Source organism: Leptodactylus fuscus, chromosome 2, assembly GCF_031893055.1.
Source record: "Leptodactylus fuscus isolate aLepFus1 chromosome 2, aLepFus1.hap2, whole genome shotgun sequence".
NCBI lineage: Eukaryota > Metazoa > Chordata > Amphibia > Anura > Leptodactylidae > Leptodactylus > Leptodactylus fuscus.
In genome coordinates this window covers 263198519-263214826 of record NC_134266.1, presented here as the reverse complement: position 1 = coordinate 263214826, position 16308 = coordinate 263198519, and the positions used below count along the sequence as shown (strand labels likewise).

The window sequence follows — 16308 nt, the reverse complement described above, 5'->3', positions numbered from 1 at the left end:
CGCACAAAAACTTTAATTTCTTTCTTTGGAGATAAGATTGTATTTTTTTTTCCTTTTTCAGGTTCTGAAAGTTTCAGAAAGCAAAGAGTTCAAAGGAAAAATACTCGCCGCCTTCAGAGCTAAACTCCAAAAAGTACAAATTAATTTGGCACAAAAAAAAAAAAAAAGTCTTACCGAGCAGCCATTGTGAAGCTCCGGTGTGTAGAAAGTTTAAAGGGATCCTATCATTAGAATCCCTTTTTTTCTAACTAACATGTAGGAATAGCCTTAAGAAAGGCTATTCTTCTTCTACCTTTAGATGTCTTCTCCGCGCCGCCGTTCTGTAGATATTCCGTTTTCCGTCTTTATGCAAATGAGTTCTCTCACAGCACTGGGGGCGTCCCCAATGCTGCCAGAGAACTCTCTAGCGATGCCTCCATATTCTTCAGGAACCGGCCTCTACGCGTCGTCTTCCGGCCTGGCTTTCAATCTTCTACGCATGCGCAAGTGGCTCTGCCAGAGGGCCTCGGACAGAGGCAACTGCACTTGCGCGTAGCCATTTTTTTGTGGCTGCTTACTACAAGAGCTTGCGTAAGTGGGCAAAGCTGATTGCACATGCGTAGAAGATAGAAAGACGGAAAATGGAATATCTACCGAACGGCGGCGCGGAAAGGACATCTAAAGGTAGGAGAAGAATAGCCTTTCTTAAGGCTATTCCTATTAGTTAGAAAAAAAGTGATTCTAATGATAGGATCTAGAGATGAGCGAGTAGTATTCGATTGAGTAGGTATTCGATCGAATACTACGGTATTCGAAATACTCGTACTCGATCGAGTACCACTCGCTATTCGAATGGAAAAGTTTGATGCAGAACCAGCATTGATTGGCCGAATGCTATACAGTCGGCCAATCAACGCTGGTTCTTCTCCTACCTTTAGAAGTCTTCTCCGTGCAGCTTCCCCGCGGCGTCTTCCGGCTCTTCATTCACTCTGCCAGGCATCGGGCCTGGGCAGAGCCGACTGCGCATGTCCACTTGTAGTGCGGACATGCGCAGTCGGCTCTGCCCAGGCCTGATGCCTGGCAGAGTGAATTCAGAGCTGGAAGATGTCACGGGGAAGCTGCATGGAGAAGACTTCTCGGAGGATCCAGCCCGACCGTCACTCGTGGACTTGGTAAGTATAATTTGATCGAATGTTGCCTACCCCTGAAACGAGCATTTCCCCCCCAGTAGAGTATAATAGGATTCGATATTCGATTCAAGTAGTCGAATATTGAGGGGCTACTCGAAACGAATATCGAATCTCGAACATTTTACTGTTCGCTCATCTCTAATAGGATCCCTTTAAAAAGGGGTTGTTCAGATGAAAAAAATGGAAGAAAAAACACGTGGAATAGTGTAAAAGACGTTAAGGCGGTTAAGGTCTAGGGGTGGCCAAGGTAGGTGGAAGACAAAAAGAAAAAGATATACTCACCTATCCCCGAAGCTCGATTGTCCAGTTAAATTCCATGCCAGGACTCACTGCAACCGAGACAAAAAGGGTCACATGACTGCTAAGACCATAGGCCTCAACCTATGGTGATGTCATCAGTTCCTCTCCAGCGACCGTTAAGGCCACCCATTGGTAACATCAACCAAGGCAACCTCTCTACTTCTGGTGTGGGGAGTCCTACCGCAGGAGGGAAAGGGGATAGGAACGGGGTGATGGAGCGACTATTTCCTTTTGTATTACAAAATCGAATTTTCTCTAAATCTTAGAAAACCCCTATACAGCAGGAAAAACAGTGATGGGGTTAAGTAGAAGGAACCGACTAGAACTTCAGGCCACCCTATAAGTAATACTGTCTACCGATAAGTATTTGGACACCCATGCAAATGAAGATATCTGAGGTCGTGATGTACGTCACGCCTTCCACCATTAAATAGGAAACAGCATTGGCATTAGTCACATGAAAGATGCCATGAAGTGCAGAGTTGTCCGATTTCGAGAAAAGGGTAATTGTGGGGTCCCACAGAAATGGTCGGTCCTTAAGGGACATAGTAAGTGAACTGAATTACCCAAAATCAACAGTGGCCTATGTGATTACAAAGCGGAAGGTGAACAGTGATTGTTGGAATGTGCACAGAGTCGGCAAATCCCCGAAACTGGGAGATAGAGAGCGACGAGTGCTGGCCAGAGAAACCGCACCCAACCAATGGCTCACATACACCAGGAGTGTCACCAGGCATCCGGGAGTATTGTGTCACTCAATACCATCCATAAGGAAGCATCTGCTGGGGTCTACCAACTATTGGATACGAAGAAATGTGGTTTTTCTATCCTACCACAGGGGTCCACATACTTATTGGTAGCCAGTGTATTATCCAACCCCACCCTACCACCAAACATCCATCACAACCACTGACTGTAGTAATGTAATAATACAACTCAATTTCCACTTCAGATTAATAAAGTTCTAGACTTTGAAAAAAAAATTCCTACTCACCTCACCGCCATCAATCAGTAGTACTCTATGGTGAAACTCAGCAGCAAGTGTTCAATACCATACAGTGCCTCCGCAGGGGAAAGACAGTATTACAAGAAATGGAAATGCAAAAATTTGAGCCTATAATTAAGACTATGTGTGTAGAATGCGTGCAAGTGCAGGGGCCGCAGAGCTACGGCACAGAAGGCACATTGATGAATTCCATGTACTGCCCGTAATTCATTTATATACCCTTCAGTGAGCCCATGCCGCAAAACGGAGAGGTACAGGACCTGACCAAGACCCATGATAATACACGGTCATGTGTATGGGGCCATGGAAAATAACGGACAAGTACACTAGCTGTGCAAAACACTGACAACGCACATGGTTGGGTGAATGGAGTCTTAAAGGGAGTCTACCACCAAAATCTCTTCACTCTCTCTGTAGGGGAGGTTAGTGACCTATCGGACATACCTTTGTTGTGCCCAAGTGCACTCCTGCTGCGGTCACCCCAGGGAAAGTACCCCAGGGCTGTAGGTACACTACACATGCTGTGTCATCAAAATGTACAGTATTCAGGAGTCATTCCAAGGTGTTGTCCAATAGTAAGTCCTTAAAGGGGTCATGCCATTAAAGACACATTCTTCATAAGGTTAAATTCACACAATCCTAGATAGAAACGACCAAATTTCACAGCCATATTGAATCAGGGGACCAGCTATTTTGACCGATCCCTCATAAACTAAACTTTGTATATCCTCGCTGATCTGCTTATGTGTGAGCCGTGACCCCTTGACTGTTTACAGCCATACAATATTACTACACCCCTGTCCCATAAAAGTGGAGACCAGGCTATAATTACATTTCATGACCCCTAAAAAAAACAGACAATGTGCAATGTAAACAGAGAAGGGGTCACAGCAGTCACACGAGCACCATGGCCCCATCAAACAGCTGAGCAACCGGGCCCCTGGGTGTTAGACCCCCACTAAAAATGTTGCACATATGCATGCTCAGGTGTCTCCTTGGTCTCCTTGGTAGAAAACAACCAACCCTGTGTAGTCTGATCCAGAGGTCAGACATCCTTCTGACTTCTTAAAGGAGTCGCCCAGCCCATATACATTACTTGCTAAAGATTTAAGAATACTCACCTTCCAGACCCCGGCCACCCACTGTATACCAGTCTCCATGATGTTTTGACCTAGTCATGTGACTGTGGTAGCCAATCAATAGCGGTATTAAAATGTCCAGACTGGGACCACCACCCAGACCACCCCTCGAAACTAGCTTTGCATGATACTATATCTCAGCTCAATTAACTTAAAATTGACTGAGCTGCAGTACCAGGCACAGCCACCACCAAATCACAGCGCTGTACCTGGTACCCAGTCCCTTCGACCAGCTGATCAGCGTGGGCGCCACAATCCACCATCTAAACCAAAGGGCAGCACAATTGCAAATATCCTCCAAACTCAAACAATTCTGCAAGTTTATTTTCTAGGTCTACAAATCGCCTGAATGTGGAGCTAGCCGATCCCCGGAGGTGGCCGACACCCACATCAGAAGCAACCAAACGTTTTCAATATGGGGCCATGGGACATGTAGCCTGCGCAGGAGACTGCTGACATTTTTGTGCATGCTCCTTTTTGAAGGTGTAAATACCCTCACAGCAAAGAGAACGGCTACCATTAGTTACATACATTTCCAGGAAGAACAATGGAGGAACAGCACAACACAGCACACTAAGAAAAGGGGCAAGTGCAGGACACGGGCTAATGCTTTCTATCATCAGTGACACAGAAATATCTCTACCCTTAAATTCCTGCCGTCAATACATGAGAGATGAAACAATATGGAGGAAGAATCAGCAGTACAAGGGTGACAAGGCCAAGCCTAGTGAGTAGGGGGCAGTAGGGAGCAGAGCCTGGAGACAGTGACAAATCATAAGGAGCAGTACCTAGGCACAGCGAGTATTCACATGTGCACTAAGGATCAGAGCCTAGGGACAGTAGGGAGCAGAGACTAGTGACAGTGCCCAATCAGAAGGGACAGTAGGGAGCAGTGACTAGGGACAGTGACAATCCATAGGAGGCAGTAAGGAGCAGTGACCATTCACTGGAAGTATTAGTGAGAAGTGACAATTCATAGGAGACAGTATGAAGCAGTGACTAGGGACAGAAACATTTAGTGGGGGCAGTAGGGAGCAGTGGCTAAGGACAGTGACACTTTACAGAGGGCAGAAGGGAGCAGTGACAATCCATAGGGAACAGGAGGAAGAAGTGACTAGTGACATTAGTCCACAGTAACAGCTGACATCAGACTGCAGACACAGCAGTAGGGAGCAGTGATAGCCGATATTAGACTGCAAACACAGTAGTACAGAGCAAGAACAGCTGACATCAGACAGCAGTAGGGAGCAGTGACAGCTGACATCAGACTGCAAACACAGTAGTAGAGAGCAGTGACAGCTGACAGACTGCAGACACAGCAGTAGGGAGCAGTGACAGCTGACATTACACTGTAGACAGCAGTAGGGAGCAGTGACAGCTGACATTACACTGTAGACACAGCAGTAGGGAGCAGTGACAGCTGACATCAGACACAGCAGTAGGGAGCAGTGACAGCTGACATCAGACTGCAAACACAGCAGTAGTGAGCAGTGACAGCTGACATTACACTGTAGACACAGCAGTAGGGAGCAGTGACAGCTGACATTACACTGCAGACACAGCAGTAGGGAGCAGTAGCAGCTGACATCAGACTGTAGACACAGCAGTAGGGAGCAGTGACAGCTGACATTACACTGTAGACACAGCAGTAGGGAGCAGTGACAGCTGACATCAGACACAGCAGTAGGGAGCAGTGACAGCTGACATCAGACTGCAAACACAGCAGTAGGGAGCAGTGACAGCTGACATTACACTGTAGACACAGCAGTAGGGAGCAGTGACAGCTGACATTACACTGTAGACACAGCAGTAGGGAGCAGTGACAGCTGACATCAGACTGTAGACAGCAGTAGGGAGCAGTGACAGCTGACATTACACTGTAGACACAGCAGTAGGGAGCAGTGACAGCTGACATTACACTGTAGACACAGCAGTAGGGAGCAGTGACAGCTGATATTACACTGTAGACACAGCAGTAGGGAGCAGTGACAGCTGACATCAGACTGTAGACAGCAGTAGGGAGCAGTGACAGCTGACATTACACTGTAGACACAGCAGTAGGGAGCAGTGACAGCTGACATTACACTGTAGACACAGCAGTAGGGAGCAGTGACAGCTGACATTACACTGTAGACACAGCAGTAGGGAGCAGTGACAGCTGATATTACACTGTAGACACAGCAGTAGGGAGCAGTGACAGCTGATATTACACTGTAGACACAGCAGTAGGGAGCAGTGACAGCTGATATTACACTGTAGACACAGCAGTAGGGAGCAGTGACAGCTGACATTACACTGTAGACACAGCAGTAGGGAGCAGTGACAGCTGACATTACACTGTAGACACAGCAGTAGGGAGCAGTGACAGCTGACATTACACTGTAGACACAGCAGTAGGGAGCAGTGACAGCTGACATTACACTGTAGACACAGCAGTAGGGAGCAGTGACAGCTGACATTACACTGTAGACACAGCAGTAGGGAGCAGTGACAGCTGACATTACACTGTAGACACAGCAGTAGGGAGCAGTGACAGCTGATATTACACTGTAGACACAGCAGTAGGGAGCAGTGACAGCTGACATCAGACTGCAGATACAGTAGTAGAGAGCAGTGACAGCTCAGTCTAGGGCGCCGGTACAGTGACGCTATCCCCGGGCGTCTCCCTACCTATGTCCTCCCCCTGCTGTACGCCGCCGGTGTCTACGTTCATCTTTCCGGCTCCGGAAACTCCGCCACATCCTCCGATCCTCACTCCAAGCCTACCGGACCGCAGTGCGCAGCCGCCGACTCCTCACCACGCCCACCTCCACGTGTGTGCTCACAACAACCACGCCCCCTCGCCCGCTTACCTGTCATAGTAAGATGGCCCCGCCCACCTCTGGCAGGCGCTCACCAGGACCCCACGTGGTTGTGTTTCTGTCAGGAGGGCGCTCTTCAGCGGTGACGTCATGGGGTCATGTGACTTGCTCCATAAATAAACTAGGCGGCGGGCAGTTTTACCTCAGACACGATTAGGGACAGCGCGGGAAGGATTGGAGCCAGCAGTTGGGTGGGGAGGCGCGGACATTCCGGTCACACGAGTGCTTTCCTGCGTGTACTTTGTGTGCATGGGCTTGTTGTACTATAGGTATAACTGCTAACTAAGATGGTGGGCTCACACCCATATCAGGCAGGGGTAAGAGGAATTTTCCAGGAATCACAATTACATAGTAGGGTTTCATTGGGAAAATGGAGTTGTGTAAACTGGGTGAGACGATCACTTTAGGGTGTGCTTTGTGAGCCACACCTCTTTCCGGGCTTACCGAATTTCGGCAGGATTGTTAGCAAAACTTCCAGACTGTTCCGACTAATTTGGGACAGAGGGCAACTATGTACACGGCCAGGCCTACACGCCATCTAGTGGCAGTGCAATAGGTAACGTACCTGGATAACGATGGCCCATCTCTGGGGGGGGGTCACCAATATCAGAGGGACCCCAAACAGATCAGCTGACTGAACGGACGAGTGCTGCGGCCTCCTTACTGTATTCCAGGTTATAGCGCTTCATGTAACTAAGTGGCAGTGCCTGGTATTGCAGGACAGTTCCATGAAAGGAGCTGAGCTGTAGAAGGGTCAGGTGACCCACGGGACCTCACAGGTCTAATACTGAGGAACTATTCTAAGGATAACCCCTTTAACTGAAACACGGCCTTGATATGAGGAAACAGTCTTCACAAACGGTGCTGTCCAGGCCTTAAAGAGTTCATGCTTTATATATCGGTGATACACGCAACGGTTTGGCAAACCGCAGTGCTTTTGCTGCACATATCTTTTTGCCATGTGTGGATGGGATTTGCAGTGACTGTAAAACGCCACATTTTTTTTGCTACGTGGAGCGGTTTTCTGGCCCCAAACAAATTTTTCATACTGGTGACCTGTTCACTGACAAACATTAAAATAACAGCTTCTTTAAGGCTACTAGAACAGCTGATCTGTGCAGCGTCCCCCACAGATCATACGCTGATGGCCTACTCTTTAACTTACAACCAATCATGGCGTCCGTGTCCGTATTTCCCCTTTGCTGCCAGAAATGGGCATGGCGCTACTGCCCACTGAGGAGAACCATCGGTAAATGGTATAAAGTGTAGCATACACTTTAATAAAGCAACAACACTTACTTGCCTTCCTGGTCAAGCCTACGGAGAGAAACAGATTAAGCACTCAATGTGCCACTTAATGAGAATACTAAAATTTATATAGTGCCAACATATTCCGTAGCACTTTACAAATCAGAGGGGACATAGACCATGAGACATTACAAAGTGACAAATAACTATATCAAACAGTAGGAGTGAGGGCCCTGCTCCCAAGAGCTTACATTCTACGAGAAGATAGGAGGACACAAGAGGTCAGAGGGTTTGTTTGCTGCAATGCTCCAGCCATCTTTTAATAGAAAAGGTGTAACTGAAGCTGTATGAACCCGTCACTAGCCGATGGCTGACTAAATTGATACTAAGTGCAGTGTAACTTCTAGATGGAGAGAACAAGATCTGAGGAACAGAGGAGGAAGGATAAAAAGAGTTATTGTTGTACACAAACTACACGGTGATCAGATCACGTAATAAGCCTGACCAAACCACTTAAAAGTCACTCCACCACCTCGTGGGGTCGCAAATGCAGCAACTTGCAAGTCACGATGCAACCTTATTCAGGTAGCAATGCTTCTCTGGTCAACACGACCCATCGTCCCGTTAACGTTCCTCTTCAGGTGTTCAATTGTTTCCAGAATTTTGTGAATATATAATTTTGTGAATATATATCAATATTCACTACACGTTCTGCGTGTAACAGAATGACTGAATGTGCTTTTCTATATTTACAGCTTTACGTGATGATATACGCCCTGGTGTATCTTCTGCACATCACATTAATTCCTTGAGACGTGCTGGAAATATTCAACCTGTCACCTCGCTGTATGCAAACAATAATTCTTATGCGGAAGATGTATGCCCTTCAGGTAACCCAAGGTCATACACCGGTCACCACTGGTTTCTACCAGAAAAATTACACGACCCCCCCTGTGACCATGTACACGCGTTGCTGCAGCTGTTGCTAAAAGCAAGTCACGTATTGACTTATTGAATGAACTGTTCACCTCATTCCTGTCTTATAGGTGAGATTAGACAAGTGTGTACAGTTGAAAGGATCTTTTTTCATCGTGATGGCCTATCCTTCTGATATATCCGATTGGGGGGCGTCCAACTTGCGGCACCCCCTGCTAATCTGCTGAGAGATGGAGCAACCATTGAGTCAAAGATTCCTATCGATGATCAAGTGACCCACCCATAATAAACTAATAGGAAGGAGAAGACAAAACGGAGGGGGCAGTCGGCTAAGTGCTGGTGGTTGTGACTTTACGTTCACCTGTCACATAGTTCAGAATTTTTACCCCCGCTGATTTCAGTATAAAGTCGTCAGAAATCTGGCAGACCCCATTATTGTCTATGGGTCCACGGGTAACCACTTAAATGCAGATAGGGTCCGATTTTTGGTTCCCCAATGCTTGTGTGAACCAAGTGTAAGCTGCGGTAAACAACTGGACACAAAAATTGATAATTTATATAAACTCAATAAAATTTCCCATAAATTTAATACGTTAGGTTATAAAGAGCACCATATACTAAGCTTATCAGGTGCAACAAGGAAAATCCTTAGTAGCTGAAAACCTTAAAGGGAATGTATCGCCAGAAAATGAGCCATTTTCTAAGCACATTTTATGATAAACGTATTTTTTCATAATTTTTGGTGAGATTTTTTTTTTAAACTTAACCCTTTCCTGGCGATGACATTTTTTGATTTTCGTTTTTAGTTTTTGACTACCCTCCTTCTAAACCCCATAACTTTTTTATTTCTCCGCTCCCAGAGCCATATGAGGTCTTAATTTTTGCGGGACAAATTTTTCTTCATGATGCCACCATTATTTATTCTATATAATGTACTGGGAAACAAGAAAAAAATTCAGAATGGGGTGGATTTGAAGAAAAAATGCATTTCTGCGACTTTCTTACGGGCTTTGGTTTTACGGCGTTCACTGTGCAACCAAAATGACATGTCCCCTGTATTCTGTGTTTCAGTACGGTTCCAGGGATACCAAATTTATATGGTTTTATTTACATTTTGACCCCTTAAAAAAAACTGTGTTAAAAAATTGTTTTTTCTAAAAGTCGCCATATTCCGACAGCCGTAACTTTTTTACACGTCCGTGTACGGGGATGTATAGGGCGTTGTTTTTGTTATTGCTTTGATCGCTTTTTATTAAAATTTTTATCAGAATCAAAACAGTGAAAAAACGGCGGTTTGGCACTTTTGACTATTTTTTCCTCTACGGCGTTTACCGAACAGGAAAAATATTTTTATAGATTTGTAGAGTGGGCGATTTCAGATGCGGGGATACCTAACATGTATGTGTTTCACAGTTTTTAACTACTTTTATATGTGTTCTAGGGAAAGGGGGGTGACTTGAATTTTTTATATTTTTTTTACTTTTTTTAAAAAAAATTTTTTTGCATTTATTAGACCCCCTAGGGGTGTTGAACCCCAGGGGGTCTGATTACTAATGCAATGCATTACAATGCTAATGCTTTACAAAAAAAATCATCCTTTCTTTTGCAGGCTGCATAGACCAGCCTGCAAAAGAGAGAATTTGCAGACAAGCCTGGGAGCCTTGTAAAGGCTCCCGGCTGTCATTCCAACGTGACGTCGGCAAAATGGCGGCACCCATGCGCCGCCGGGAAAATGGTGCCTCCGGCGCCTTTGACCGTGGCGCCGGAGGGGTTAATGCCTCCGATCGGGACTGATCGGAGGCATCAGAGCCGGTTGTCTACTGCTTAAAGCAGTAGACACCCGGCGGCTATGGCAGCCTCCCGGGCGGTCGCCATAGTTACAGACCCGACGTGCGCCGTACTATTACGGCGCATGTCGGGAAGGGGTTAAAAACTTGCAGATTTGACTCGGCCACAAGGTATGTTAATATGCAAAGACGTCTTGTTTTCTGTAGGTGATATCTTTTCAGCAGTCACCGCAATTACAGCACACAAATGGTGACAACCATTATGTATAAGTAGATAAGACACAAAATCCACCAATAATAAAAGTAATTTTCACAGCTAGCAGAAAAAAAATAAGCGTCTTGCTTGTTCATCAGGTGGATTAACACGAAATGAATGGAAGGCGGAAAGTACACCAATTTGTCCACTCTTAGACTTTGGCCCTGTCCAATAAAGGAAAAAGACTGTAGCACTCATCTCCAAATTCTGCTTCAGATTTCTCTGGATATTCAGTGTCAAAATTCTACGTGTGAACACCAGCTAAGGGTATGGACTACTGTACACAACCAAAACTCATGCCTACCTCTGGTGGCCAGGGGCATATTGGACTCTGAAGGGTGCAGAGTTTGCAATCATTACCATGCCCCGGAGCCCCAGGCCTCTCTAAAACAAAAGAAGACACCAGTAATATACCGTAGATAGCACATGGTAAGGGTAGACCTATTTTGCATTTGGGACCAAGGAGCTTCAAGTTACCCCACTGGTGGTGGCCAAAGGCTGCATGATGACCATCACCAGTGGTGGACGTAGTTTCCACAGCGTGCAGTTACCACATTATTGTTGTTATTGTTTATTTATATAGCACCATTAATTCCATGGTGCTTTACATTATTATATTAATTCCATGGTGCTTTACATTATTGTATTAATTCCATGGTGCTGTACATTATTATATTAATCCCATGGTGCTGTACATTATCATATTCCATGGTGCTTTACATTTGGGGGTTACATACAATACACAGAATATACAGGTAGATATAATACTAAAAGTGACTGACTGGCACAGTGGGGTAGAGGGCCCGGCCCACGAGGGCTTACAATCTATGAGAGAAAGGGGGTAGAGACAGAAGGAGAGGGGGAGATCAGATGGCAGTGCGGTGATAGTGTTATTGGAGGTTGTAGGCCTTCCTGAATAGGGGAGTCTTCAGGGCCTTCTTGAAGCCTGTGATTGTGGGGGTCAGTCTTATGTGTCGTGGTAAGGAGTTCCAGAGTATGGGGGATGCACGGGAGAAATCTTGGAGATGGTTGTGTGAGGAGCGGATGAGAGCGGAGTGGAGTAGGAGGTCATTGGAGGATCTGAGGTTACGTGTGGGCAGGTAGCAGGAGATTAGGTCGGAGATAAATGGAGGGGTCAGGTTGTGGATGGTTTTGTATGTTAACGTTAGTAGCTTGAACTGGGCAATGGGTAGTCAGTGAAGGGATTGGCAGAGGGGAGCAGCCAACGACAAACGGGGGGGCGAGGTGAATTAAGCAAGCACCACAGTTTAAGGTGGACTGGAGGGGGCCGAGGCTGTGTCCATACCCTAATCCCAGGCACTGCTGCAACTAGAAGTATAGAGCTAAACAACGAATCTGATATCGATGGTCTAGCCTAGGGAGAGGTCAACTATTTTAACTACAGGCGGAAGATGGAACTACAGATGGGGGAGGGTAGAGTCTCAAAGGTCTGGGACAGCCTGAAGGTGATATCCGGACATAAACAACAAATGGCAGCTCATCAGATTGAAGGTGACAGGAAGTGGCTTAATGAGCTTAATCTATTCTTCAATAGAGTGGACTCCAAACCAACTCCCCCCTCACAAGCAACCTCCCTCCCCTCACACACCAAGACCCAACCCCCACCGACTGGCAGTAAATCGCAATCCGAATGTCTGATCCTCAAGGAGTCTCTGGTGTGTCGGGAAATTAAGAGAATTAAGGCAGACAAGGCCGGTGGGCCCGATGGGATAAGCGCAAGAGTTCTTAAAATATGCAGTGACCAGCTGTGTGGTATTATTACGCACATGTACAATATGAGTCTAAAGCTCGGAGTGGTACCTCAACTGTGGAAAACAGCTTGTGTGGTACCAGTCCCAAAGAAACGCAACCCGATGGACTACAATGACTACCGACCCGTAGCACTGACATCCCACCTGATGAAGGTCCTAGAGAGACTGGTCCTGACACACCTACGCCCCCTAGTGAGCTCCACTCTGGACCCCCTCCAGTTTGCCTACCGGCCGGGCATTGGGATAGATGACGCCATCATCCACCTTCTTCATAGAGCTCTCTCTCACCTGGAGAAACACTGTGAGAATAATGTTCTTTGATTTCTCCAGTGCGTTCAACACCATTCAGCCAGAGCTACTGAGAGAGAAGCTGAACCTTGGTGGTGTGGACCATCACCTGTCCAACTGGATCCTAGACTACCTGACAAACTGCCCTCAGTATGTGAGAGCCCAGGACTGTGTGTCTGACACTGTGATCTGTAGTACGGGGGCACCACAAGGTCCAGTTCTTGCCCCATTTCTCTTCACACTGTACACTGCTGACTTTAGGCACAACTCCTCCAGCTGTTACTTACAGAAGTACTCCGATGACTCTGCTATAGTCGGCCTTATCACTGATGGCGACGATAGGGAATACAGAGACTTAAATCGGGATTTTGTTGAATGGTGCCAGCAGAACCAGCTCAGGATTAATGCTGGGAAGACCAAGGAGATGGTGGTGGACTTTAGTAAACGGAGAGGTGCTCCGACCCCGGTGGAGATCCAGGGGACATGCATTGAGATAGTCAGGACCTATAAGTATCTGGGTGTGCTCCTCAATAATAAACTAGACTGGGCTGATCACCTGGAGGCGCTGCACAGAAAGGGCCACAGCAGACTCTACCTGCTCAGGAGGCTGAGGGCCTTCGGAGTCCGGGGGACACTTCTTAGAGCCTTCTTCAACTCTGTGGTTGCCTCAGCCATCTTTTTCGGTGTAGCCTGCTGGGGGAGCAGTATATCAACCAGGGACAGAAATAGACGACAGGCTGATCAGGAGGACCAGCTCTGTCCTGGGGAGCCCCTTGGACCCAGTACAGGTGGTGGGTGACAGAAAGATACTGTCTGTGGTGAGCTCCATGCGGGAGAATAAATCCCACCCTATGTATGGGACCCTGATGGGACTTGGCAGCACTGTAAGTAACTGTCTGCTTCACCCCAAGTGTGAGAAGGAGCTATCGCAAGTCCTTCCTTCCAACCGCGACCAGGCTGTATAATCTACATCAGACCAAGCGAAGATCACTCCGCACAGAGAACTAATGATTATGAATGTCTTCCTTCTTTCTTCTCTGTTCCCTAAGCTGCTATGGACTCCTAGTATATCTTTCTCAGCTTATGTGTCTACTACTTCTGTAATATTTACTGTGTATTATCGTGTATCTGTATTACTATGCAGCTGAAACATACTGAAATTTCCCCACTGTGGGACTATTAAAGGCTTATCTTATCTTATCTTAACAGATCTGATAACCGCTTTAATGGAACATTGTCAAAACTTTCTGTTCTATGTGTCCCCCATGTGTGACATTTCAGCCGATTTCCTAGTTATTGATGTGCAGCTGAAATGTCCTTCACGGGTGAGAAATAACATTATAGCCCAATGACTTCTTTCAAAATCCATTAGAATTTTTTTTTTTTTTTAGGTATCTGAACAAAAACACACGCTAATATGGTGTGAACCAAGTCTTGGTAATGGATTTATTTAATAGCCTAATTAGAATTTTGCTGATAAACGTGGCAAATGGGTAAAATACATTCTCCTTAGCGATACAATGAAGATGCTGAATTTCACACCTATGTATTTGTATCATTACTGTTCAGTCCCTCTTCTATAGTATTATATGTGACAAGACTGTCCTGTGTAAATCCCCAGCATCTGATGTTACATCTATTTAATCACAGTGTGAATTGTAACTAATGTAAAGATAATCCAGATACGGTATAATTCATGTGATAACACTTCCATGTTTTTCACAGCAGCCATTGTGACATGCAAGAAGACCCTTGTGTGGACCAACACAAGAGGTATAAACCGAATCTAAGGTAGACATGGTCACACTTTCATGTTTCATCTGATAATGACGTCGTTTTAAAGACATTTTCATTATAAGAAGAAGTATTTTTATGTGACTCCATGTTACGTTTGGGCGTGATAAAAGATATATAGGTATATACTCGAGTATAAGCCGACCCGAATATAAACCGAGGCCCCTAATTTTACCACAAAAAAACTGGGAAAACTTATTGACTCGAGTATAAGCCTAGGGGGTGAAATGCAGCAGCTACTGGAAAATTTAAAAAATTAAAATGGTCTGAGTTTTTGGGTGCAGTAGTTGCTGGGTGATGGTGGGATTTATGTTCTCGATTTAAGTTATGCCTCACCCCTCGAAAAGTTACGAAGCTGAACCCCACCAGTCACGTACCTTTACTGTTGCAGGACAGCTCCCGCTCTATCTCCCATAGACTGCAGTATTGCAATCTAGGGGACATGCAATCAAAAGACTGTAGGTTCAAGCCTCTGACGGGGTCTAATAAGTAAAAGTTTTGAAAAAAAAAGTTTTAAAAAACAAAATTACACATCCCCTTGTCCAAAAACGCTCGATGTACAAATATATAAAAATATTTTTCCTATACGCTGAAAAATATCGGGGGAAAAAAAAAATCAAAAGAGTCAAACCGTAGATTTTCCTTTGTTTCACATCCCATAACAATTTGAATAAAAAGCGATCAAAACATCAGACAATCCCCAAAATGGTAGACATAAAAGGTACATCTGGCCCCGCAACCCCCCCCCCAAAAAAAAACCCCCCAAAAAACAAAAAAAAAAAACACGCATTATGCATCCCCATACATGGAAATATAAAAAACTTACAGGTGTTGGAATACAGTGTCTACAAGAAAAAAATTTTGGCAAAGATTTAGATTTTGTTAAGGGATTAAAACATAAAAAAACCCCTAATATATATTTGATATCCCCGGAATCGTACCAACCCATCGGATATAGGTGACATGTCATTTTTGGCTCCACACTGAAATCCGTAAAAACGAAGAGGGTAAGAAAATGGCACAAACTCAGTTTTTCTCCAATTCCACCCCATACTGAATTTATTTCCAGCTTCCCAGTACATCATATGGAATACTAAAGGTTACCATTATGAAGAACAGTTAGTCCTGCAAACGTTACGTCCTCATATGGCTCTGTGTATGGACAAATAAAAGAGCTACCAAACAAGCTGGCAAGCGGTGTGCAGTGAAAGCACACGGACCCCATAGACTATAATGGGGTGCGTGTGCTTTCCGTGCACTGCCCACACAAATTATGCGGACATGAAAGTACTTTTCTGTCTCGGGCCTTGGGCAGAGCAGACTGCGCAGGCGCACAGGTCACGGGAAAATGGCCGCTAACAATACTGTGCAAGCGGCCATTTTCCTGTGGCCTGTATACCTGCGCAGTCTGCTCTGCTCAAGGCCCGAAGCCTAGAAGTTAGAGCCTGAAGAAGACATTGAAGATGACGCGGATGAAGAAGGAGGCGGCGGCGGAGACAATTCTCTGGCAGCGGTGGGGACGCCCCCATCGCTCTTTGAGCGCTGGGGCCCAACCCCATCACTGCAAGAGAACTCATTTGCATACCGGTAAAAACCGGTATTTCTAAGGAACGGCGCGGCGGAGACCACGTCTACAGGTAAGAGACGAATAGCCTTTCTAAAGACTATTCCGACGTCTTATCCACAAAAAAAAAAGGTTTTAATGGTAGAAACCCTTTATTACTTGTCATTTTTTTTTGCTAATTTACACTT

The 16308-nt window shown here is 45.7% G+C and overlaps 1 protein-coding gene across 1 annotated transcript in view; it reads right to left on the bottom strand.

Annotated features, from left to right (window-relative positions):
• Positions 1 to 6386, bottom strand: part of SLC36A4 (solute carrier family 36 member 4) — a 133515-nt gene extending 127129 nt beyond the window's left edge. The window contains exon 1 of the mRNA XM_075266129.1: positions 6285 to 6386. Coding sequence (XP_075122230.1) covers positions 6285 to 6327 — 43 coding nt within the window. The 5' untranslated portion in view covers positions 6328 to 6386. The remainder of the gene's footprint in view (positions 1 to 6284) is intronic.
• Positions 6387 to 16308: the final 9922 nt, after the last annotated feature.